At 43.1% G+C, this 26,383-nt stretch overlaps 2 protein-coding genes and 1 long non-coding RNA gene across 6 annotated transcripts in view; 2 read left to right on the forward strand and 1 right to left on the reverse strand.

The window, feature by feature from the left end:
- Window positions 1-546: 546 nt before the first annotated feature.
- On the forward strand, window positions 547-10,126 carry SERPINB13 (serpin family B member 13). 3 transcript variants are annotated; one of them, XM_015543757.2, is made up of 8 exons: window positions 547-810; window positions 1,313-1,396; window positions 3,829-3,831; window positions 5,312-5,440; window positions 5,856-5,973; window positions 7,376-7,518; window positions 7,728-7,883; window positions 9,713-10,126. In XM_015543757.2, exons 1-8 carry the CDS (start codon window positions 646-648, stop codon window positions 10,124-10,126), a joined length of 1,212 nt encoding a protein of 403 aa, XP_015399243.1. In that variant the 5' UTR covers window positions 547-645. The 3 variants fall into 3 exon arrangements, with proteins under 3 accessions (XP_015399243.1, XP_007096151.1, XP_042818863.1); XM_007096089.2 differs by lacking the exon at window positions 3,829-3,831 and having other exon boundaries at window positions 1,313-1,381; XM_042962929.1 differs by lacking the exon at window positions 3,829-3,831 and having other exon boundaries at window positions 629-810; window positions 1,313-1,369.
- Window positions 9,797-18,017, reverse strand: LOC122232763. Its single transcript, XR_006210157.1, has 2 exons — window positions 17,908-18,017; window positions 9,797-10,138 (listed from the first exon to the last, which is right to left on the reverse strand). It is a non-coding gene; the product is annotated as an uncharacterized LOC122232763 (long non-coding RNA).
- A 170-nt stretch (window positions 18,018-18,187) lies between these two features.
- The window catches only part of SERPINB11 (serpin family B member 11), a 77,260-nt gene continuing 69,064 nt past the window's right edge, over window positions 18,188-26,383 (forward strand). For both annotated transcript variants that reach the window (XM_042962646.1, XM_042962644.1), the window contains exon 1: window positions 18,188-18,477. In XM_042962646.1, the coding sequence (XP_042818580.1) occupies window positions 18,429-18,477 (49 nt within the window). In that variant the 5' untranslated portion in view covers window positions 18,188-18,428. The remainder of the gene's footprint in view (window positions 18,478-26,383) is intronic.

The raw sequence follows: 26,383 nt of genomic DNA on the forward strand, positions 1-26,383 counted from the left end.
TACTTAATAATCCATGGCAAAGAGATCTGTCATTGCCCTTTAGGGAAAATTCAGACAAGACTCCGGTTTTCATGCAGTTAGGGACTGGGGTTTAAGATAGTTAATCCATCCAGTCACTCTCTTCTGCACTAGATTTCAATCAGTTGAGAAATACAAAGTACCTGAGAAGGAGCCACTATGGACTTTATTATTTTAAGGTTGGTTCGGAGACCTGAGATCAGGAATTCTCAGGCCCTTCACTGGCCTGGTCACAGGCCAGCAGCTGGGCCATCAGAAGGGAGCAGGAAAGGGCTGGGCCTGCCTGGGGGAGGAAGCAGTGGGCAGGCAGACACGGGCAGACTCTGGCAGAGAACAAGAGAAAAAACCATTTAGGTGTCAACCCTGATGCCTAGGGAAATGAGAACAGAAACACCGGATGATGCCAGATTGATTCGCGTCTCCTGTCCAGAGAAGGCCAAGGAAAGGGGTGAGAAGCAGGCAGCAGTGACTTTTCCCTGGGAGGATGAACATCTCTGTTTCCTGAATCAATGCACGGACAGGAAGAGAAGCAGGACGGGTTCCTGTGACAGAAAGCAATTCAAATAGGTGAAATGAACTTGTTTGGTTTTGACTGTTGTTGCTGTTCTAGATCTTGCTGGGATCTTCATGGATTCGCTTGCTGCAGCATACACAAGGTTTGGGTTTAATCTCTTCCAAAAGCTGAATAAGACAAAAGATGGCAACATCTTCTTTTCCCCCGTGGGCATTTCAGCTGCCATCGGCATGCTCGTCTTCGGGACCCAAGGAGCCACCGCGGCCCAGTTACAGAAGGTAAGGAAGCTGTCCAGGCAGGCTCGTCTCTGGGGGCAGCCCTCCGGCATTACCCTGAAATGGGGCTGGGCAACAGAGAATGCACGTGAAGGCACAGGGCAATTGCAGGTCTATGAGGGAAGTCCTCCTCCCTCTCCAAATATCGCCAAGCCATCTGCTCCCTGGTGCTTGAAATTCCTTTGAGGGGGTGCTGAGTGAGTGGCCTTGTCCAAAGTCTTTAACCTCACTACTAAAGACACAGCATGAAGAACAAAACCTACTGGAAGAAGTTGCGTAATCCCCACTAGCCTATAAAAGACGCATCAAAGATCAGTACATGAAAGGATTAACCAATGTAGGTGAGATCAGTGGGCAATCCAGACCTGTGCATGATTTTGCAAGGAGAGAAATGCTACCTGTCTACCACTGAAGTTTCTTGAACAAACATTCAACACCCCCGGACTGATTCTATGTGAGGGTTTCTCTATTCTGACCACAACCATAATATTTTCTGTCCTTCCAGATGCTCTCTTCTGAAAAAGAGGCAGGGAACTCAAGAATCAAAGCCGAAGAAAAAAAGGTGAGGAGATATGTGTTACAGTCTTCAGTAAGTCTGCTATGTTGATATGGGCTCCCTGGGAAAATGTGTAGGAGGGGTAATAGTTTATGCTTGTTTTTAATCACTGCAGCCAAGTAGGGTTGCTGGTATTATATAGTAACAAACCCTTAATGTTAAGAGGAGATTTTAACTTTATTTTTAAATTTTTTTTTAATGTTTATTTCCTTTTGAGAGAGAGAGAGGGAGAGAGAGAGAATGAGTGCAAGAGAAGGAGACACAGAATCCGAAGCAGGCACCAGGCTCTGAGCTGTCAGCACAGAACCCAACACGGGGCTTGAATCCACAAACCGCGAGATCATGACCTGAGCCGAAGTCAAATGTTTAAACTGACTGAACCACCCAGGTGCCCCAAGAGGAGACTTTAACTTTAAAGCACCTTGACCACTCCGATGTAAATATGCATGGACTGAAAAGTCCCTATGGCAGAGTGAATGGGTTTAGGAGTTAAACAGATTTGAGTTCAAAGCCTGAGCCAGTCACTTAACCAGCCATGCTACTTTGGGTAAGCTATTCATTTTCTTTGAGCCTCTATGAAGTACCCAGTGGAGGTCTGGAACATACTGCTGACTCACCCAGTAATAATGGCGGTAGTAGGCGATACTATCACTACATTCTATTTTTATTTTAAGCTCCCTTGCTGATATTTTACATTAACGATGTATTAGCACAGGACCAATGACTTCTTAGGGTCACTTCTGGCTCTAGGGTTGTAGTATTGCTCCTCAAAGGACATTCTGCTCGAACATGGGAAAGTCCAGAGGTCAGGGCTGGCATCTGGGGACGGTTAGAGCTCTCGGGGTGGGGGAAGGCACATCTACCCTGACAGTAGTCATGGCTCGGCACCAGATGCCCATAAAATCGTGGCTCTGATCACCCAGCAATCCGAGCTGTTCATTTCACAGTCCCACACAGCCAGGTTGTCTGGTTGGCTCTGGGGCATATGTGGAGAGTCTGGCTTCCTTACAAAGTTTGTGTAACAGAACTGGGTCAGAGAGCTGCTCCACTGTCCACTTGACCACGGAGCACAGTTGTTTTCAGAGCACTCTCCCTCCCAAGCATGGTAGCCTGGACAGAATCTTTGCAGGAATTAGAAAAAGGAATGCCCCCTTGGGGGGTGACGGTTGAATTTCAGCTTTGTGCAGGGCACAACCTGTACAACTCTGCATAGCAACTCTGTCCACCCCTCAGGACTTTTCTGGGACCCACAGAAGCATGAAGGAGAATAGAATTACTGACTGAAAGGACATTAGGACTGAGGCATGTCTTGGAGGCCACATGCTCTAATCTCCTCTTTCAACAGATGAGAAAGCAGAGGAGTACAGTGATTTGCTCAAAGACATGCCAGATGCACATTTCATTATCACATAAACTTAGAGTATTCTGAACCTTGCTTTTAAAAATTGAAGATAAAATTTTAAGATATCATGTACAAAAGGTATTAGGAATTCTTACACACTTCTGCAATTCTGAATAATGCAATTCTGAATACCTTTTAATTCTCCCTTCTAGTGTAAGAAATAAACTATTGAGGGGGCACCTGGGTGGCTCAGTCGGTTGGGCGGCCGACTTCGGCTTAGGTCATGATCTTGCAGTCTGTGAGTTTGAGCCCCGCGTCGGGCTCTGTGCTGACAGCTTGGAGCCTGGAGCCTGCTTTGAATTCTGTGTCTCCCTCTCTTTCTGCCCCTTCCCCATTCACACTGTCTCTGTCTTTCAAAAATGAATGTTAAAAAATAATAATAAAAAAAAAAGAAATAAACTATTGACAAATCAGCTAATGCCCCCAAGTACTTTCCTTGAACACATTCCCAGCCTTTCCTGAAAGAAGAAGTTCTACTATCCTGAACTTGGTGTTTGTTATTTCTGTATTATTTCATTGCATGTATTTTTTTTAAATTTTATTATTCTTTGAAACCTCATTATTTTGGGCTCAGGATTGTATTTATAAGATTCATTTATTTTAGGTGGATACTTGTAGCCATTGATGATTCATTTTCATGGCTATTAACCCATTGATCCTGTTCATAGGTGATTTCTTTCTTCCTTGCTTCCTTTCTTCCTTCTTATTAAAAACAGATGACCCTTCTTATACAAGCCTTGTAGTTTCCCTGGGTGAGAGTCTCTCTAGTCCTGAGCTTTCAAATATGGTAGCCACTGAATTGGCTATAGAGTATTTGAAATATACCTAGTTCAAACTGAAAGGTGCTGTAAGTGTCAAATATACATCGCATTTCAAGATCTTAGTATGAGAAAATAATGTTGAAGGAAAACTGTTTTACTACTCACAACACTTCTAACACCGAATGTGTGAGTTTCCTTGTATTAAACAATTTTGACACTAACTGCATGAAGTCAGTGCAGACCCCACACGTTAAAGAGCTCCATTCCACAAGACTTGCCCTACTTCAGATGCTAATTGCAAGGAAGTAGGTTCCCAGATTATTCACACTTCAGCCCAACTTGGCTACAAATCAGAGGACTCCATTACCCCCTACTCAAATTTGATAATTTTCTATAATGGCTCACAGAACTTAGGGAAACACTGGTTTCTTGTAAAGAATACAAACAAATAGCTGGATGAAGAGGTATATAGGGTGAAGTCTCAGATTTTCCCAAGAGTTTGGGGTGCACCACCCTCCTAGAACATGGATGTGTTCACCAACCCAGAAGGTCTTTAAATGCTGTAGTTTAGGGATTTTTATGAAAGCTTTATCATAGAGGCACTTTCAGTGATTAGCTCTACCTCCAGCCCCTCTCCTTTCCCTGGAGGATAGGAGATGGGACTGAAAATTCCAAGCTTCTAATTATGGTTTGGTCTTTTCCGATGACCAGCCCCCATCCTGAAGTTGTTAGAACAACAGATGCCCCTATCACCCAGGAAATTCCAAGGAATTTAGGAGTTCTGTGTCAGGAACTGGGATCAAAGAGAAAATATCAAAAGAAAAGATGCTTCCTAGCACCCAGGAATTTGTAGTCAGCAAATTACAAGGTTTAGGAGCTCTGTGTTAGACACCGGAGAAACAGACCAAGTATACATTTTTTTATCATGTCACAGATATAAAACATCTTAATTTTTATATATTATTTTTGTTGAAATAATATATACTTGTATATTTATATATATATATAATTATGTATTATAGTTACGTCAAAATGATGTTCTAGATATATTTGGTTTGATAAAATATAATACTACGTTTGATTTTATCTGCTTTTTACTTTTAAGAATGTAGTCACTAGAAAATTTAAGATTATATAGGTGGCTGGGGAGCCTGGGTGGTTCAGTTGGTAAAGCATCTGACTCAAGAAATGATCCTGAGGTTGTGGGATCAAGCCCCACATCAGGCCCCACGCTGAGTGTGGAGCCTACTTAAGATTCTCTCTCTCTCCTCTGCCCCTCTCCCCCACTCACGCTCTCTCCCTCTCTAAAATAATAAAAACTTTAAAAAAGAGATTATATATGTGGCTCACATTTGTGGCTTGCATTATATTTCTATGGGGCAACACTGGTCTATAGTACGTATCTGGAAGGTAGGGTGTATGTATGTTCAACTTTATTAAATATCACCAAACTGTTTGCCAAGGGGATCATACCAATATCTGTACCACTTGGCAGTGTATATTGGCCCATTTCATACAGTTGTACAGAGAGAGTGGGAACTGAAACCCCACTGGCCTTGAAGTCACCAGTCATTGATATTCAGGGATAGCTGACCCTTGAACAACATGGGGTTGAATGGCACAGGTCCACTTAGATGCAGATCTTTTTTTTGATAAATACAGTACTGTAAATGTATTTTCTCTTCCTTATGACTTTCTTAATAACATTGTCTTTTATTGAGCTTACTTTATTATAAAAATACAGCATATCATATATATAACATATATATTGTTTTGATTTTGAAGATTGAGAAGACAGAAGAGATACATCACCAATTCCAAGAGTTTTTGAGTGAGATAGGCAAATCCACTAATGGTTATGAACTAAGAATAGCCAACAGGCTCTTTGGAGAAAAGACATACCTCTTCCTTCAAGTAAGTTTAGCTGTATCCACCACACTTGTGAGTGGTATTCATGAATGGCCGATGGCCCATTTAGGACTGTGGGTCCTGGAGGCATACTGCCTGAGCTGACTGCCTGGCTCAGTCCACATCACTGGGTGTTCCCCTGCCTGTTCTCCAGACATTCAGGCCCTTTGGGAGCTTCTTTTTAATTCTGGCAGTCTAAATCTGCTTTTTGCCTTAACCCTATCGTACCTGCCAAAAACGGGCCTGGAAGTACTCAGAAGTGATTTTCCCAGGTCCTAAGACACCCTGATAACAATGTCAGCCATCTTTAATGTACAGACACATTTTCTAGAGATGTTGGAAATAGATAAACTGAATTTCCGTTTTTCAAAATAAACTGAATTTTCAACCTCCTTCTATTCTTTCCCTGTTCCTCCTAAAGAAATACTTAGATTATGTGGAAAAATATTACCACGCTTCTCTGGAACCTGTTGACTTTGTAAATGCAGCAGACGAAAGTCGAAAGAAGATTAATTCCTGGGTCGAAAGCCAAACAAAGGGTACAGTATGGATGGGTCATTCATCATAAAATGCTTCTTGAGCACCTGCTCTGAGCTGGACACTCATAGGGTGCCAGGGTGCACAAGCCTTTGGGGGGTTCAGACTTGAGATAAGTTTGTTAGGGTTAGAAGGGCAGGGCTGGGCATGAGGAGTGGGAGAAGACACTACAGAGAGTGGAATAGTCTCAGCAAATGGGAGAGAGCCAAGGGGGCCCCAGGGAGGGACCGCAGGAAGCCAGCTCCATAACGGAGAATGATTTGAACATGGCTGTGCCTCACAGTATCTTCGGGACTCCTGAAACTGGACCCGTGTCTGTGTTGGGTTCACATCTTTTCCTTTATATGAGAGCCTTTCTTTCTTAGTCTGGGTCTGTAAGAGGAAATGTCATAGAGTGTCTCCTTTCTCTTGTCAAGTGAGAGACATTTAGCTCTCCTCCCACCAAGATCTTTATGGCCTCCAGCTGGGGCTTCCTGGCCTTCATCTCCACTAGAGCATCATGCTGGGACGGTAACAACTTTCAGCCCCATCCTCAGCACAGAACTTGACAAAGCCTCACTTCATGCTCTCTCCTTATCCCCTAGTATGAGCCAAACACACAAGAAATACCAGAGAGGACTATTTAATATGGAAATACACTTGGGGAGGGGGGCAATAGCTGATACTTTAGTGTTAGAATTTCAGAATACATTTTTTAAAATTCCAGTTATCAGGAAGACATTATTATTTCACAATACAATTTTTCCATCTTTATACTTAGACCAAAAAATAAAATAAAATTTGAAGAGCAGGAAAAAAGGAGGGTCTATCAAAGGGTTGACTGATGGCAATATTCTTCAGAATTTAGTGTGGGAGGGGCTAAACCCAGAGACAAAAACATCAGTTTCTTTTCCAATAATATAATAAATCCCTAAGTGTTGGGTGGTAACTATATCAAATGGGTAAAAATAAGAGCTTACACTTACTGCGTGCTTCTTATGAGCTGGAGAGCGCTCCAAGTGCTCTACACATATTAAGTCATCTACTCCTCATAACCACTCCATGAGGCAGGTTTTATTCCTGTTTTGCAGATGTGGAAACTGAGGCACAGCGAGCTTAAATAACTTGCCCAAGATTCCTCAACTGGTAAGAGGCAAAACTGGATGCTAACAGAGGCAGTCCGGTCCCAGAACCTGAACGCTTAACCATCGTACTTCAATTTATCCAATGGGACACACGGGCTGTGGGCAAAGCGAGGGCCTCCCTACAACCCTGCCAGCAAACCCTTTGTCGGCAAGGCCCTCAGGTGCTGGCCCGGCTGAGTTTTTAGTGACGAGTCAAGTCCACCTTCATCGTATCTGCCTTGCCTAGCACTTGTGATTTTGAAGATGGGCCAACTTTGTTGTTGTTGTTGTTCATTTGCAGAAAAAATCAAGGACCTGTTTCCAGATGGTTCTCTAGACAGCTTCACCAAGCTGGCGCTGGTGAACACAGTTTATTTTAAAGGGCAATGGGACAGGGAGTTTAAGAAAGAAAATACCAAAGAGGAAGAGTTTTGGCTGAATAAGGTATGGCCCCTAATTTATGTATGTGATGTGTTGACACGTGGAACGTACACCCTAAAGCCCTACTTGAGCAAACGAACATGGTAGACAGCAAATACTGACTGGAGGCCCTGATCTTTAGCACTATTTTTGGGGGAGCCAATCACTTTGGTGGGCGAACCTGGCTGTCTTCCGCCTCCTCTGACACTGCACGCTCTATTGCTTTGTTGCAGAGTGCGAGCAAATGTGTGCCGATGATGACACAGACCCATACCTACAGCTTCACTTTCCTGGAGGACTTACAAGCCAAGATTCTGGGAATTCCGTATAGAAACAATGACCTAAGCCTGTGTGTGTTGCTGCCCAATGACACAGATGGCCTGGAGAAGGTAACACCTTGCATCTCCCCAGTCTTGCTTTCATCTCCTGAGGCTTTGTGTCCCAAAGCTTGTTTCTGGGTAAGCTTGGAAACAGGACTACTGATCTGGAGCTGGTGTCGAGCAGACACTGTTCCTTACTCTGTGCAGCAGCTACAGACGGATGTCTAAAAAGGGGCCTTAAGCAGTATCGGGTTTCCTGAAAACAACCAATACCGAAATAGTTGGGGATGAGCGAACACGAACATTTAAGGTCATATAGGAGTTCCAAAGATCAGCGACTATTCTGAGAAATGGTTGATCTCTGTGCACCTTTTCCCCAGAAAAGAACGGCATTTGCACATACAGCAAATTTTGCATCCTGTTCAGTAGGCTATTAGACTTCCTGAATTTCTTTCTTGGAACTTTAATTTCTTTTTATTTGTTTTAAAAAAATTTTAAGTGTCTTGATTTATTTTGAGAGAGAGGGCACAAGTGGGGGAGGAACAGAGAGAGAGGGAGAGAGAGAGAATCCCAACAGGCTCTGCTGTTAGCACAGAGCCTGATGTGGGGCTCTCAGACTCATGAACAGTGAGATCATGACCTGAACCAAAATAGAGTCGATCGCTTAACTGACTGAGCCACCCAGACACCCCTAATTTCTTTTTAAAGATTTTATTTTATTTTATTTTTTTGGAGCAGTTTTGGTTCACAGCAAAATTAAGAGGAAGGTACAGAGATTTCCCATTTCCTCCCTGCCCCCACATACACAGTCTCCTCCATAATCAACATCACTTACCAGAGTGGTAATTTTTTTAATCCAAAGATGAACCTCCATTGACACATAATAATCGCTCCAAATCCATAAGATCTTTAATCTTGAACCCTTTGATTTAGTCCCCCTTCATTTAAACCTAGTCTAAGATAGCTCCAAAAAGAGGTCCAGTACATGGAAAGAACTTGATAAATGATGGATGCTATATTATTATGATACTAGATGCTGTTCTCTGGCTGTGAAACATCTCTAGTTGCTTTGCATGTTGGAAAAATTTGGGATAGCAGAATGCCAATATGTATGAAAGCTTTAAGAGTATTCATACTCTGACTCCAAAATTCCAGTTCAGAAGAAACAAAATTGCTTTTCTGAGTCAAATCAGTAATTTCTGCATTAAATATACTAAGATACCTAGTTCAAAATTCATCATCACCATCATCATCATCATCATCATCATCATCATCATCATCATCGCTATTTTCAGATCCACAATATCTATCAGCATCTATCATGCTGCATACTTACTAGATGATCGTAAAATGAGTGGATGAATGTTTGGCAAAATTTATCAGCTCAATGGAAGTATTATCTATCAGTCTGAAGATATTTAGGAGAGATACAGACCTCTGAAAAAGTTTACATTAAAACAAGTAACATGGACATTCACTGTAATTGCAACTATGTAAATATATATATCATGTTAAGTAGACATATATATTATGTAAGGTATATTATTACATATTTATTACAGATAATTCATATAAATATATGACTTATTCTATATAAATTATACATTATGTATGCATAAAAGAGTACAGGGGAATAGTAAAAAATGAAATAATATGTGGATTGATAGAATAAGAAATACCTTATTTCTCATCCTTAAAAATTCATTTACTACTACTGAGTTTTCACATACATAAAGATGAATAAAGAAGTATAAGACAAGTGCCTGCTATAAAGACAACGGTCTAGTGGAATAACATTTCTTTTGTGCATTATTAAAATTAATCATTTCTAACAGCTTCAAATCAGTGTTACAGTGTTCTAACTTTGTGTCGATAATCATACCACTTTTCCTGCATAGATTATAGATCAAGTAACTCCAGAAAATTTAGTAGAGTGGACTAACCCGGGGCATATGGAAGAAAGGAACGTGACCTTGCACTTACCGCGGTTTGAAGTGGAAGATGGGTACGATCTGGAGGCCCTGGAGGCTGTCTTGGCAGCCATGGGGCCGGCAGACGCTTTCAGCGAGTACAGAACGGACTCTCCGGGGCTGTCCTCACACTCCGGGCTGCAGGTGAAGAAGTTCCTGCACAGGGCCTTTGTGGCGGTCACCGAGGAAGGGACTGAGGCCGCAGCAGGCACCGGTGTGGGCTTTGCTCTCACACTGGCGCCGGGTTATGAACATTTTCATTGCAATCACCCTTTCCTGTTCTTCGTCAGGCACAATGAGTCCAACAGCATCCTCTTCTTCGGTAGATTCTCTTCTCCTTAGGACAGTCATGGCCTTGGCGGAAAACCAGTGTTAGAGTATCAGTTAAGACTACGGACATAGCCCGTTCTTTAAGAAAAATTGTCTTACTTGCTTGCATTCCAATCTTACCATCAAAATCAATGACCCGGTGACTGTAACAGGGTGCGTGTACTTATAATTCTCCTTAAAGCTGAAACGTCCTTTTGTTTGTGCTCAGTAAAAACCAAGTTAAATCGAGGCTCGGTAATAATCTGTTGATTTCTTCTGGAAGTAAATCAACCTCTTGTGGTTTTGTGTACTAATGGCGAGAAACAGACTCTTCAGAAAAGACACAGACTAGTGATTCTTGGAGTCCCTCTAGTTCCAATAGTTTGATGTAATACACAAATAAAACAGTAATTTAAAAAAATTTTTTTAACGTTTATTTATTTTTGAGACAGAGAGACAGAGCATGAATGGGGGAGGTTTTTTTTTTTTTTAACGTTTGTTTATTTGTGAGAGAGAGAGAATGAATGGGGTAGGGTCAGAGAGGGAGGGAGACACAGAATCTGAAACAGACTCCAAGCTCCGAGCTGTTAGCACCGAGCCCCAAGCGGGGCTGGAACTCATGGACCGCGAGATCATGACCTGAGCCAGTCGGAAGCTCAACTGAGCCACTCAGGCGCGCCTAAATAAAACAGTAATTTACTCGATTCATGTGTTACTTTTTTCTTTCTCGGCAAGTGCAGCAAAGTGCATAGAAGAAAGAGGATTTAGAAGCACGTCAGCAAAACATAAATTCAGGCTTAAAGCCAGGAAAAAATAAAACAATGTATCAGACAAAGGATTCCCATATTTTCATCTTCTCTTCAAACGGAGCATATTATCTGTTGTCAGTTGTGTAAGCCTTTTGATATTGTGAAATAAAGGCGATTTTGAGAAGATAAATATTGTAGCCTATCAATTATTTTTAACAGCTCTATTGAACTGTAATTTACCTACTATAAAATCCACGCTTTGGAAATTTATGGTTCAATGATTTTTGGTAGATTTCTATAGTTGTGCATCTGTTACCACAATCCAGTTTTGGAACATATCCATCATCCTACAATGTTTCCCTGATGCTTGTTTCCATCCCCAATCCCAGGCAACTATTGATTTGTTTTCTGTATTTGTAAAATTTTCTTTGATATTTCATATAAATGAAATTGTTAAATATGTAGGGTTTTTTTTTTGCATCTGACTTCTTAGCATAAGATTTTCAAGGTTCCTCCAAGTCACAGCATAAATCAATACTTCATTCTTTTTATGGCTGAGTAATATTCTGTTACGTGGATATTTCAGATTTTGTTTATCCATTCATCAACTGATGAACGTTTATATTGTTTCTGCTTTTTGGCTATTGTGAATAGCTCAGCTATGAACATTTTGTATACAAGTTTTGTGTGGACACATATTTCCATTTCTCTTGGGTACATACCTAGAAATGGGATTAGTGCCTTTGTGTTTGTCATTTTGAGGAACTGCCAAATTGTTTTCCAGAAGGGCTGCAACCATTTTACAATCTCATAGCAATGTAGGAGGGTACCATTTCTACTCCTCTTCGCCAATAGCTGTCCTGGTGATTGTGAAGCAGTATCTGACAGTTTTATGGCGTCTTTTGAAGTGCAGAGTCTAATGTAGCAATATTATCTTTGAAGGATAATGTTTTTGGTGTATCTAGGAAACTCTTTCCCTAATCCAAGTTTACAAAGATTTTCTCCTGTTTTCTTCTAGAAGTTTTACAGTTTTAACTCTTCCATTTAAATCCATGGTCCATTTCTGCGTGTGTGTGTGTGTGTGTCTGTGTCGTGAGGTAAGGTCTAGGTTATGATTTTTTTTGTATACAGATGTATCATTATCCACAGCATCATTTATCAAAAAGACAATTCTTTCTTCACTGAATTGTCTGGGTACCTTTATTGAAATCAATTAGCCATAAATATAAGGTTTTATTTCTGGTGTCTCAATTTTGTTCTGTTGATTTATATGCTTACTGATATGACCATACTGCATTGTCTTGATTACTATAACTTTGTAGTAAATTTTGAAATCAGTGAGTGTAATTACTTTGTTCTTTTTCAGAATCCTTTTTGGTTAGACTAGGTCTTGTGCATTTTCATGTAAAATTGAGAATCAGTTTGTCAATTTATTTAAAAAGCCTACTGGAATTTTGATAGGAATGGCATTAAATCTATGGACCAATTTGTTCAATACTGAATTTTCTAATCCATGAATATCAAATGTCTCTCCGTTTACTTAGTAATTTCATTTCTTTCAGCAATATTTTATAGATTTAAGTGTACAAATCCTTTTTTCATTGAATTTATTTTGACAATTTTTGATGCTATGGTGAATGGGATCATTTTAATTTGGATATCAAATCATTAGGTTGTATACCTTAAATATGTACACATTTATTACACATAAAATAAGAATAAAAGAAGCATGAAATAAGATGTTTAAAGGAATTTAAAAAGGAATTTAAAAGGAGTGTTAATGGGTATTTTGTTGAGTGATTTTTTTTCTTTTTTAATGTTTATTTATTTTTGAGCAAGCGAGAGAGAGAGAGAGAGAGAGAGCGAGCGGGTGAGGGGCAGAGAGAAAGAGAGGGAGACATAGAATCCGAAGCAGGCTCCAGGCTCTGCACTGTCAGCACAGAGCCTGATGTGGGGCTTGAACCCACGAACCATGAGATTATGACCTGAGTCGAAGTCAGACACTTAACCGACTGAGCCACCCAGGCGCCCCTAAACTGAAGTTTATTTAAAAAGGCAAGGAAGCAAGGGAGGAGGTGATTCATCTGAGTTATGAGTAATAAGGCTTTAGAAAGTACAGTGGCTCAAAATGCAGGTCGGGATGTTCTGATAAGAAGACAGATATGACAGAGGTGTCACCAACTACAATGGCAGTTCAGGATCTTAACTGGTGCTTGTCTACCAGCCTCAGTGATAGAGCCTCCTCACTCCACATATCCTTGACCAAGCGTCCAGGATCTCTTTTTTTGGTTTCACAAATGTCCTCAATGGAGCTGGGCAGGTCTATAAGTGGATGGCCTTGGGACAAAAAGCCAAGTGACCCAGTTGAGCAACATCCTATTTGGCAAACAGCAGAGGAGCTGTTGGTGAAGTCCTTTCTGGTGCCAATCTGGGTGAGGTTGCTAACCATTAGTACGAAGTAACCACAGTACTAAAGGCCCTTGAAAGGTGACATGTTCTGGGCTTAGCCAATCATTGTTAACTTATCTTCCAGCCACAGTAATCTGTGTAAAGGGTGGGAATGTGGTCTGGGACTTCACATAAAGATGGGAGGAGAGAAGCTCTCTTGAGGGTTACTAGCTGGAAGATAATCTAGGTAGTAGCTGAAGTCAAACACTAGTCTTCTTGTGACATAGGAAGCTTTCCTTTATATAGTAGAAGATGAGATCAATACTGAAAACAAGTGATCTGAAAAAAGGAGACATCTATCATGTATCTACCTGCCTACCTACCTATTTACCTACCCACTTACCTACCCACTACCTACCTGTCATGTATCTATGGAGAGAGAACTTGATATACTGTTTTCACCACTCTACCAAAAAAGCAAAACAAAACAAAAAAACCCCTGAGTTTTGTTACTCGGTGCCTGAAGAATCCTGAAGAATATATAGCCCCCTTAGACAAAAGCTTGAAAGATAGCAGGGAAGTTGGGACCCACGTTTTTGGGGATGCCTGAACTCCTAGTTGTTTTGAGGGATTGATTAAAAATATTTTCATCTGCTGCAGATATTGGGAGTGCCAATGGCACAGCCGATATGCTGTAAGAGAAGAGAAATTTCTCAAGAAGAGAAAACTCTCAGAGTTTAATCTTAAAAAAGATTCCACTTAATTGTTTTGCAAGTCAATCTTTTGTTTCTTGTTCTCAGAATGAATTGGATAATTCACATCTGCTCGAAAATAGATAGGTTGGCTAAGATCTCATTGGAAATATAATCGCAGTAGATCAAACTCTATGCATAGGAACGTGTTTACAGGGCGCCTGGGTGGCTCAGTTGGCTAAGTGCCGACTTCAGCTCAGGTCAAGATCTCTCAGTTCTGGGTTCAAGCCCTGCGTTGGGTTTCTGTGCTGACAGCTCAAGCCTGGAGCCTGCTTTGGATTCTGTGTCTCCCTCTCTCTGTCCCTCCCCTGCTCATGCTCTGTCTCTCTGTCTCACTCTTTCAAAAATAAATAAACATTAAAAAAAAAAGAATGTGTTTACAAATAAACACAAGCTCATCAGAATGAGCTCGGAGCTCTATGCACAGGGAAAAAGACACGTGAGATGACTGGGGTTTCAAATATTCTCTTATGCAAGGCATTTCAGGACACTGTCATTTGGGCTTTCATGGTGGTGGACTGCATTCGCACTACTAGTATTTGAGTCAAATGTAAACTACTGCGTATGTTACATTCTTTGGAAGCGACCTGCTTTTCAGGGAAGAGCAGAATGGGTGAAGGAGTGGGTTGATGTTGTGGATGTGTGAACTATGGGGAATCAAATGGGAAGATGCTTCTGAATGAAGACTCAGGAGTCCGATTACCCAAATTTGATTCCCGCCTCCAGCACTGACTGACTGTGCGACTTCCAGGAAGCCATGTAACCTTTTCTATTGCAATTTCCTCAACTGTAACATCAGGAGATAACTCAATAAGATAATGCCCTGTCTGGTCATTGCAGAGGTTAAATAAGACTATTTCTACACAGTACTTAAGAAAATGCCTGGCACTTAAATGGTCAATAAATGTAAGCTGCTGCTTCCCCCTCCTCCTGTTTCTCTTTCTCTTCCTTTTCCTCTTCTCTCCCTCCTCCTCCTGCTTCCTTGTTATTGTTCCTCATTGCTCCTCAATCCTCTATGCTGCTACTGTTCACAGTCATCAAATACAGTGATTCTATCAGTTTGTGTCCCAGGAGGCACAAGATGGCACATTCCATTTACTTCGGATTTTTGAAGACACTGTTTTCTACACAAACCTTTTATTTGGAATAGTTTTAGATTTAAAAAGTTGCAAAGATGGTACGGTGAGTTTCCATAAACTCCTTGCCCTAATGTTATCATCTCACAGCACTAGGGCATGTTTGTCAAATCGAAGAAATCAATGTTGGTACATCGGTCACTGTGGCAGGCAGCATTCTACGATTCCACCTGGTGTCCTAGTCAATCCAATACTAATGTAGGTGTTGCTGTGAAGGGAATTTGCAGAAGCAACTGAGAATCCAAATCAGTTCACTTTAGGGAAGGGAAATTACCAGGGTGGGCCTGGTCTAATCCCATGAACCTGTAGCATCTTGGTCTAGAGCTCAGAGACAGGGATGTCAGAGGCAAAGCCCGAGGGATTTGATAGAAGCAAAATTCTCTTGCTAACTTTGAACATGGAGGATGCTATGTGGCGAGGCCCTGAGAGTCTTCAGACGTTTACGGTGACCCTTAACTCACAGACGGTAAGTAAGTGGGAAACTCAGTCTTGTAAGTGCAACAGATAAATTTGACCAACGACCCAGCTGAAGTGTATTCTTCCTCAGAGCCTCTAGAAAGGAGCACAGCCTGGCTGATACTCTGATTCCAGCTTTGTAAGTCCCTGGGGGTAGTCCCTAAATGGGATTTGGTCCCATTGTACCAGGACTTCTGATCCATAGAGCTGTGTGGGAATATTTTTGGTACTTGATTATGAAGTAATAGAAAATTAACATAATTACTATTGGGTAAACTCCAGGCTTTACCTGGATGTTACCATTAATTTTTTCATTAACGTCCATTAGGTGTTCTAGAATCTAGTACAGAAAATAACAACACGTTTCGTTGTCATATCTCCACAGTCTCCTCTGATCTGTGACAATTTACCAACCTTTTCTTGTTTTTCATGACCTCGGCAGTTTTGAGGGGCACTGGTTTGGTATTTTGTATTTGGGGCTTGCCTGACTTGTTTCCTCATGGTTAGACAGGGGTTCTGGGATTTCTGAAAGAATATCACAGAGGTGAAGTGCCTTCTCATTACATCATATGAGGAAGAACCTGACATGTACGTGACATCACTGGGGATGTTAACCTTGATCTCCTCCTTCAGGTAGAGCCTGTCAGGTTTCTACACTATAAAGTTGCTATTTTCCCCCTTTCGTACTCTATACTCTTTGAAAGCAAGTCACTAAGTTCCATTTATCCTACTGGCGGTGGAGGGATTAAGCTCTATCTTCTGGGGGGGAGAGTATCTACTTATGTTATTTGGGATTTTTCCATAGGAAGGTTCAGAAGAGACTTAAAAAAATTAACAGTTAATTGGCTTGACAGAGATGCAATTTACATAAAATAATTCACCTACTTGAAATGTAGAAGGTGAATCTTTGTAAATGTATGTATCCATGAAAACACCACAACCAAGATGCAGAATATTTCCATTATCCCTGCAAGTTTCTCTTCTTTTGCTTCCCGGTCAACCGCCAGCCCAGCAACTGCTGATCTGCCTTCAATCACGTCAGGGTAGATTTGTCATTTCTAGGGTTTCATTCGAGTGGATTCAGATAGGATATCCTCTTTTGTGCCCCCTTCTTTTTGCTCAGCGTTGTGTTTTTGAGATTCATCAACGTTGCTGAGGTGTCGGTAGTTTGTTACTCTTTACTGACAAACACTATTCTGCTGTCTGGAGAAACCACATCTTGTTTACCCACTTACCCACTGATGGGCTTTTGTGTTGCTTCTGGCATTTGGCCACCATGCATAACACTACTATGCACATTTGTGCGCGTGAGTCTTTATGCAGACGTATGTTTTCATTTAGACATCTAGGAGTGAAATTGCTGTATCATATGATACGTTTAAATTTCTAAGAAATGTTCTCCATGTTCCACTCCTACCAGGAGCGTATGAGCAGCCCAGTTGCTCTGCATTCTCACCCGTGGTTGGTGTGGCCGGTCTTCTCCATCGCACACATTCTAATGGGCGTGCAGGTGTTCTCTCACTGTGGTTCTCTTCTTCGGTAAAGTGTCTGTCCAAAGCGTTTGCCTGTTTCTATTACATTGTCTTGCCGTTGTGGATTTGTAATTGCTCTTAATATATTCTGAATACAAATTCCACGTCAAATATACGGATTGCTTTTCTAACTCTCTTCTTTCATTCCGCCCACCCCCCGCCGTCTGCCCAGGATCCAGTTTATTCTGCCTTGGGGAGAGTGGTGGGTACCCACCCTGTGCCAGAAGAGGGAGGGCCTGAGGGTCAGTTAAGGCCCGTGGCAGGACGAGGGTGGCAGGGCATGGCGCTAAGCCCCTGGAATGTGGTGAGGCCAGGCTGGGGCCCCAGAGGTGGCTGTGGGAGGACGGCGCAGCTGCCCCTGCTGCCAGAGCGGAAGGCACTGGCTGGGGCTGGGCTGGGGCTCCAGGGCTATGGACCCAAGCCACACAGGCACCCCAGGAAGCGGGGCACAGGGTCATGTGACACGGAACGTGACACAGAGGCACACAGCTCAAGAGTAAGCACACGGACAAGTGGGCAAAGATTCACAGGCCAGAGGGGCACCCAGCCATGACCAAACACGTGGATAAAATGGCGGTGTCATACCAGACCACAAGGGACACATGGCACAACACGACATGTAGACTCGATGGCCACAGAGGGCTGACCTAGGCCATGGAGTGCAAAGGACAGGGTAAGGGGGCTTTTGGGCTCGACTGCACAGCAATCATGGTAAGAGGGCGGCAGGGGCTGGGCTGGAGGTGCCTGGGGGTTAGCACCCCGCGCAGCCCCTCTGGGGCTCAGTCCGTCTTGCACACTTACCTAAGCTGCTTCCACCTCATCACAGACGACCAACAGGATGGCCACGTCCAGGCTGGCCCTGCCCAGGCGGGGGTCAGAGCCCCGGCAGAGCGCCTTGAGCCGCTCACCGCTCACAGTCTGCAGGCGCGCTCGCACGCGGTTGAAGCTGCGCGTCCCCACGTCCCGCATCCGGGTCTCGATGACGCAGGGACGTGTTCACGCGAGAGCTGGGAGCGCCCGGTGACCCCGGGTTCCGGGCCTCCTTAAGTTGACCTTTCCACAGCAGCTGCGCGGGGGTGGGTCTTGACCGAGAGGCGGGTGGCCCGGTGAGGCCCTGGCTCGTCCCCTTCAGCCCTTGTTTGCGCACGGTCTCCGTGACCCCCGTGGGAGCATCCTCTGGAGTCGGGGTTGGGGCACCTCTGGTCGTGGGTGAACTTCACGGTGAACGCCTCCGGGAGGCGCCGGACCACTTGGGCCTCAGCCACACAGCAGGCGGCGCGTGCTGTGTGGTTGCTAAGGGACAGAGGGTCCTAGCCCACCAGATGGAGGCCTGGGGCGAGACCGTCGCCGCAAGCAGTCCCCAAAGCCCAGGTAGGCCACTGCGGGCCCTCGTGAAGCTGCGGCTGCCTCTTCACGCGCCGGGTGGTGGGGAAGGTGATGCAGGACGCTAAGGACACCCGGGATCCGGGCCCCGGAGACCCCCGCCCGGCCTCCTGGCCCGCCGTGGCAGGACGCCAGTGCCTGGGGGACCCCGCGCCCCATGCCCGGGGTCCCTGCCGGGCGCCAGAGAGGGGGCGCCCCCGCAGTGGGATGGGTTACATTTTGATGAAGTCCAATTCGTCGCTTTTTTTCTTCTATGAGTTCTGGATTTTCTTTCTCGTTTTGGTCTTATTTAAGAAATCTTTGCCAAAAAAAGAGGTTAGAGTGGGAGAGAGCCAAAGCATAAGAGACTCTTAAAAACTGAGAACAAACTGAGGGTTGATGGGGGTGGGAGGGAGGGGAGGGTGGGTGATGGGTATTGAGGAGGGCACCTTTTGGGATGAGCACTGGGTGTTGTAGGGAAACCAATTTGACAATATATTTCATAAATTGAAGAAAAAAAAGAAGAAAAAAATAAACATGTTGAGCAAGAATTAGGTTAAAAAAAAAAAAGAAGAAATCTTTGCCTACCTCAAATTTGCTAAGACCATCTTCTGTGTTTTATTTATTTTTTTCCCTAGAACTTTTATACTAATAGCTTTTACACTGAGGTGTATGATTTATCTTGAGTACGTTTTTGTTAAGTAAGGGTTAGGGCGCATTGGTTTTCATGTGAATTTTCGGTTGTTACAGCATCATTTGTCGAAAAGACTCTTCTTACCCCAATAATTACTTACCTTGGAAACTTTGTGACATATGTATGTGTGGGTCAGTTTCTGGTTCCTCTGTTTTATTTTCCTTGTAATTTTTTTTTTAAAGCGTTCATTTTTGAGAGACAGAGAGACAGCATGAGTGGGGGAGGGAGAGAGAGTGAGACAGAATGGGAAGCAGGCTCCAGGCTCTGAGCTGTCATCACAGAGTCGGATGCAGGGAATACTGAGGTTCCGGGTTTCGGTGCCAGGAGGGCTTTACTGTGGTTAGGAGGTGGCCCTGGGTAAGAGCTCCTTAACCTGGTTGTCAGGGCTTGCTTGGTGCCCTGCACTTCCTGCAGGTGCCGAGGGAGGGAGCTCTAGGGCTTTCTTACCAGCGAGCCCAGATGTGGGTCCCAGGGAGAGAGCCATGGGACTTGAATGCCCTCAGCGGTCAAATATCAAACTTGGAGCTGGACTGTGTTCCATTGGGTGTTGCTTTTTCTGGCGGTCTGACAGTTTCTGTCCTTGAAATAGAACGTTTAGATCATTATGTTTGATGTAACTACGCTTGCGTTTGGGTTTAAATCTTCCATATTGCCATGTTTTCTGCTTGTTTCATTTGTTGTTTCCTTTTTCTTTTTTTCTTGACATCTTTCTGATTGAGAATTTTCAGTATTACATTTTTTAAAGTGTTTGATAAGCTAGTTTTTTTAAGAATGTTTTTTTAATGTTTATTTTTATTTTCGAGAGAGAGACACACAGAGACAGAGTGACAGAGAGACAGAGCGTGTGTGGGGCAGGGGCAGAGAGAGAGGGAGACACAGAATCAGAAGCAGGCCCCAGGTTCTGAGCTGTCAACACAGAACTTGACCTCATGAACTGTGACCTGGGCTGAAGCCGGACGCTTGACCAACTGAGCCACCCAGGTGCCCTGATAAGCTAGTTTTCATTTTAGTTTTTTTTTTTTTTTTAATTTTTTTTTTTAACGTTTATTTATTTTTGAGACAGAGAGAGACAGAGCATGAACGGGGGAGGGTCAGAGAGAGAGGGAGACACAGAATCTGAAACAGGCTCCGGGCTCTGAGCAGTCAGCACAGAGCCCGACGCGGGGCTCGAACTCACAGACCGCGAGATCATGACCTGAGCGGAAGTCGGCCGCTTAACCGACTGAGCCACCCAGGCGCCCCAGTTTTTAAGAGCTTATTTATTTTGAGAGAGAGGGAGTGAGAGAGCACATGCACGGGCGGGGGGGGGGGGCAGAGAGAGAGAGAATCCCAAGCAGGCTCCACACTGTTAGCACACAGCCTGACACGGGGCTCAAACCCACCAACCTTGAGATCATGAGCTGAGCTGAAACTGAGAGTCGGTGCACAACTGACTGAACCACCCAGGGGCCCCTTTAGTATTATATTTATCTCCAATATTGATTTATTAGTGGTTGGTTTAGATCTTCTACACTTTGCATATTTAACCCTTCACCGACCATCTTCAGGAAATACACCACTTAATTGTTAATGTGCGAACTTTCAAAGAGTGTGCTTCCATTTTATGCTCTCCTCCGTTTTGCTCTTCTAGTGACAGATTTTATTTTTGTTTCTTATAAACCTTGAAATAGATTGCTGTTGTTTTTGCTTTAAGCCATCAATTATCTTTTGAAAATGAGCAAAAATGTCTTTCATAATTACAGTTTACCATTTTGGTCAATCTTTAGTACTTTCTGTAGATCTGAGTTTCTATTGGTATGATTTTCTTTACCGTTTAATGAAATTTTGTGGGTGAAATCAAGCGGCTCTTTGGCTAGAGGTATGGAGGTGATTGGACTCCTAAGGCACATATGATGGACCCATGGGGACGTAAAATTGGACTTTTCTTGCCTTGCTTGAGACTCCACATTCACGGATAGAGCCATGAAATGGCAAGCAAACAAAATTTTTAAACCTCTGGTTTTCAATAGTAGAGCGATCAGCCACACACGGCTACATTTCATTTAAATTAAAGTAAAAAAAATCAGTTCCCGTATTCCTTATTTATTGGGTGCATAAAAAATTACACCAAAATGTGCGAGTTGAAAACAGTAAATATTTCTGATCTGATTTTTCCTGTGGGTTAGGAATCTTGGTAGAGCTTAGCATCAGAAGCTGTATAAGAAAACAGAACGTCCTTTCTTTAAAGTTAAAATTATCACACACATTTTCTTTTAGTGTCCCATGGCAGGATTCTGGTGGGACAAAGCATAGTCTTTGTAACTGTGGAAAGTGTTGGGGAAATAGAACTAAACACTAAAGTGTTCTTCCAACCTAGAGATTCTCTTGACAAAGGTGGTAGAAAAAGAAAACACTTTTATTATTGAAGAAGCCTTAAACCAGAATGTGACGCGTATCACAGGCCATTCACTAAGAGAGTATAAAGGCAGAGGGCAACCACAGCCTGTTATATAGCCAAGCAGATGGAACTCATAACATACATATTCTGAAACAATAAACCATAACTATTCCTCAAGTAAGAGGACTTGATAGCATCATGTGTCACAAACAGTTCATCCTAGATTCATCTGGGAATTGAGGTGACCATCTGTGTGAGCTACTTGGCTTTATCCAGAGGAAAAACAGACTTCTATTTTTAGGGTCGGAGGCAGTTTTTGAAACCTGGCCCTCTGACTTAGGTGCCTACCCTTCTAGAAAACTGGGAGATGGGGTGCTGGCTCCCATGAAGTTTACATTTCCAAGAGGTGGTTCACGGGTCCTTGAGAAAAGGCTTTCCTCAAGCCATGAAGCTGACAGAAGGCTCAATCTTCAAAAGGGGGTATAGACATTTCAAAGAGGAGAAAGTGCTTAGAATTACACATTTTCTAGAGTAAATGATGAGAAAAAGGAGAGGAGGGGAATCTCTTGTATTCGACAGGAAGAATTAAGCCTCTTATTTTTAATTTATTTTTAAAAGTTTTTTTTAACGTTTATTTTTGAGAGAGAGGGAGAGAGCGAGAGAGAGCAAGCACAAGCAGGGGGAGGGGCAGAGAGAGAGGGAGACACAGGATCTGAAGCAGGCTCCAGGCTCTGAGCTGTCAGCACAGAGCCCTAGGCAGGGCTCGAACTCGTGAACCGCGAGATCATGACCTGAGCCGAAGTTGGACACTTAAGCAACGGAGCCACCCAGGTGCCCCTATTTTTATTTTTTTTTTTAATTTTTTTTAATGTTTATTTATATTTTGAGAGAGACAGAGACAGAATGCAAGTTGGGTTAGGGGCAGAGAGAGAGCGAGACACAGAATCTGAAGCAGGCTCCAGGCTCTGGGCTGTCAGCAGAGCCGGATGCAGGGCTCGAACTCATGAGCCATGAGATCATGACCTGAGCCGAAGTCAGACACTCAACCAACTGAGCCACCCAGGCGCCCCAAGGTGCCCCTATTTTTAATTTGTATTTGCCCTTAATGTTGTTGGCATTGACCTTGTGTTTTTGCATTTACTATTAGGGCAGTTAGTCGCAGCCTACTTACCACAGCTGTCCTATCTCACTCCAAAATTTATGTAAGACAATGCGGTCGTAAATATACTTTCAAGTCTCTGTCTCTTTGAGCTCATTACATTGTTTTCTTTATCATCGTGTTTACTGTCTTGAACTGATAGTGCCAGATTTTTGGAAATAGTATCCAGCAAGCCCACTTATTAGAGTTACAGAGTGTAGAAAATAGCGACTCCTCGTAGACAGTAGGATAATTACCGAGTTTTCTGTTTTATTTCGTATGAGTCATGCCTTGATAAACCAAATCACGGTCATCTTGCTTTTAGCCACCGTATTAGAATATAAGGTGCCGTTTCCTCAGTTCTAAAGTGTTACTGGATTCCAGGTGGAGCAGCAGTTCTCTCCCAGGTTGCTTTATGTCTCTGCATCAGAGTTTGGAAAAGTGTTCCAGGACCCCAATATGTGTATTAAGCCCATCAAGGGTGTTTACGAGGTCTGGCTCACTGAGCTCACACAGACTAATCCCCTGGGTTTTAAAACTACTCACGTACGATTCTCTATTTGTGATGGCATTCTGCATCTGCAAACAGACGGTATCTCATTGCCACATTGGAAGCCTGTCACTGCGGGATGTGTCGGCGGAATGACCGGTTCTCAGCGGTGTCAGCGTGCGTTGCCTTCCAGGTCGTTGATGTGCCACTCTTGGAGTGGGCGTAAACATCACCTCCCAGGCGGAAATGCGGACGGTGCTCCGTTGTGTGCAGGTTATCTTCACTTCCCTTTGGTCTGACCGCTCAAAAAACATACTAAAAACGCAAGCTATTGTTTTTCTTAAAATGAGTGTTAGATAAAAAATACAGGTCAAAGAGTCCTTCTTAGGGAGAAAGCAATTACATTAGTAGTCTCAAGTGAAATATGAATCATCTTAGGCAATCTTCTGGGTTGTGCGTGTTGCCGGTTTCCACCCATTTGGGTAGACAGTGATGAGACACAGAAACAATAGCAGTCTTAAATGTTAAGATTCTAGAAGGCCGGGGCCCGGCCTTGGGTTTCTGTGCTCTGGGACATCCCTGTCCTCTGGGCAATCACACACGCATAGCCACTTGGGAGGGAGAACCCTCAGGGAAGTTCTGGGCTGTTCTGTCTATTGTAAAATGTCTTCCTGAATTTATGAGTTTGCCTTTTCTTTATGGGATTCTTAAGTTTTTTGGATATTTAGTTTTCTGATTGCCCACCAGCTATTTTCTGACCGGTCTCAGGTACTTACCTGTAATATATCGCATTCATACTCCTCGTCTAGGTCCAGACCTTGAACTCTGCCTTGATCACTAACATTGGGACGTTTTCCCAAATTTTGGCCTGCTTGTGTTTTGAATCCAGTTCCCATATTCTGGCCTTCAGGACGCTTGGCTTATTTATTTATTTTTTGGTCACCCTATTATATATGGGAACCCACTGCCTGATTCAGCATGGCACACTGTAGGGACAGAATAATTGTTAGTCGAATGGCCTACACTACAGTGCACACAGTGAGGCAGATAACACATTTTCCAGATGTTTATTATGTCTTTTATAGTAGAAATACAAATGAGTTCTTATAGGACAAATGATAGGCTCCTGAGTGGTTTATGGGGAAAGACTCAGTCATTCGTTAATTTGTCACATTGTCACTGACCACCTGTGTGTGCTTCAGGTATACAGCATAAATAATTTGGGCAGACTCCCTGTTCTGAGGGAGTCGGTAGGATTGTCCATTGAGGGTTGTCCCCAGAGGACGATATCATCTCATAAGGGAAGAAGGTATGTATCCTTCCATTTATAAACAGAAATAGTTTGTGAAGCTCGGCTTTCATCTTTGACTATTGTGAAAATTGTGTCAAAAACTGACATAAAAATAGCTTGAAATGCCAAATGTTATCTCATGACATTTAACAGAAAATTATCTGGAAATGAATTTTCTCATTAAACTCCCTCAAGTCTCATATTACAATTTAAATATGGTCATTTTTAACATCTTGATGACCAGTGAAGGCAACTTGGTAGATCACAGATCACAGAATTTCATTTTTTAATTTGCAGTTTCATGATGCTTCCATATGACAGGGACACCGGCGTATCATTAAATATGGTTAAATGTATATGAACACATTGAGCATTGGCCCGGAGTTGGTAAGAAGGAGGTTGCTCTTAAAAACAAATTTAATTAAGAAGTCTTTTCCACCCAAGTCCTTCCAGAAACAATAGTAATTATGTGTGTTTTGTGCAATTCTCTTCCTCATCCTTCTCGGCTCACTTTATTGAGTCATAATTTACATGAAAGAAAACGCATGCCCTGTAAGTGTGCACATCAGTGCCTTTCGAAAATATAAACTCCTGTGTAACCACCAGCCAATCAACTTGTAGAGCGTTCGTCCCACCAGAAGTTTCCCTTGGACTCTCTTACCATCAGTATCCTCCCCAGCTCCAGCCCCAGGAAACCGCCAGTCAGCTTTTGGTCACCGCAGGCTCGGCTTCGTACATGTGGAAACACACATTACGTGTTCTCTCCGTCCCGCTGCTTTTGCTCAGCACAGCGTGTGGGAGGTTCATCCCGCGCAGGAGTCGGTACTTTTCTTCCTGTCTGTCACCGAGTCCTATTATTCCATTGTTTGTCCATTCCCCTGCTCATGCATATTTGAGTTATTTCTGGCTTTTGGCCCTGCGAATAAAGTTGCTCTGGACATTTGGGTGTAGTCCTTTCATGGATACAGGTTTTCAGTTCTCTTAGGTAAATATCGGCGGGGGGGGGGGGGGGGGCTGCTAGGTCATATGTTAGGTACCTGTTTACTTTTTATAAGAATTGGCCACACTGATTTCCAAAGGGGTCGCACCTTTCTGTGTCCCCCTCCAGTAGCGTATGGGCGTTCTTGCTCCGTATTCTCTCCAACATTGATATGGCCAGCTTTTAGAACTAAAATTAGAGTTTGGACCCCTGTGATGGGTGCGAGGTGTACTCTGTGGGGGCAGAAGCTCGAGAGCACGTAACTATCCATTCCTTATACAACTTTTCACTGAGGCATTTCTTTATTTATCAATACGGAGTCAGTATATCCTGTGTTAGGCAACGAATTATAATGTATTACTTTAAAAATAAAGACACGAGATTTGAATTTTCCATCCATTTCCCTACGCAGGGCCCCAGTGCAGGCAGCAGTCGCTGGTTGCCTCTCTGACTGGCCTAGAATGCAGGCAAAAGTTTTCAGTTCTCACAACTAGGTATCATTCGTGCCCTCTACCGCATAGGATTCCGATGCCTATGAGCCTTTGTCTTGCGTGCTTTTGTAAAGTTTCTTTTGAACCCCAAATAAAATAACAAGCAGTTGAAAGTTGTGGTCTAAAGGCATTCCAACAATCAAGTCTTCGAACCCCCCAGAATGCTATACCAGTTTCGCCTTCATTGAATCATTAGAAATGAGTGAAGACTGAATTTAGAAGACTGAGCGTTGACACTCTGAATTTACTTCTTACTGAAAACTTTCTTTTAAAATACTATTCAGGATCCCAGGTCTTGGGCCAACCTTCTGATCCTTTTACATTTGTCACCAACTCATTCCTCTCATTTCTTTTCTTCAGCCTTGTCAGGTAGCCCAGAGCCTCTCTGTGCATCCAGACAGCCGCGGGCCACCTTGCCTTCCTTTCCCAGCCTGTTCACCGCGTGGTCGCTCAGT

Source organism: Panthera tigris, chromosome D3, assembly GCF_018350195.1.
Source record: "Panthera tigris isolate Pti1 chromosome D3, P.tigris_Pti1_mat1.1, whole genome shotgun sequence".
In the NCBI taxonomy this organism is placed as follows: Eukaryota; Metazoa; Chordata; class Mammalia; order Carnivora; family Felidae; genus Panthera; species Panthera tigris.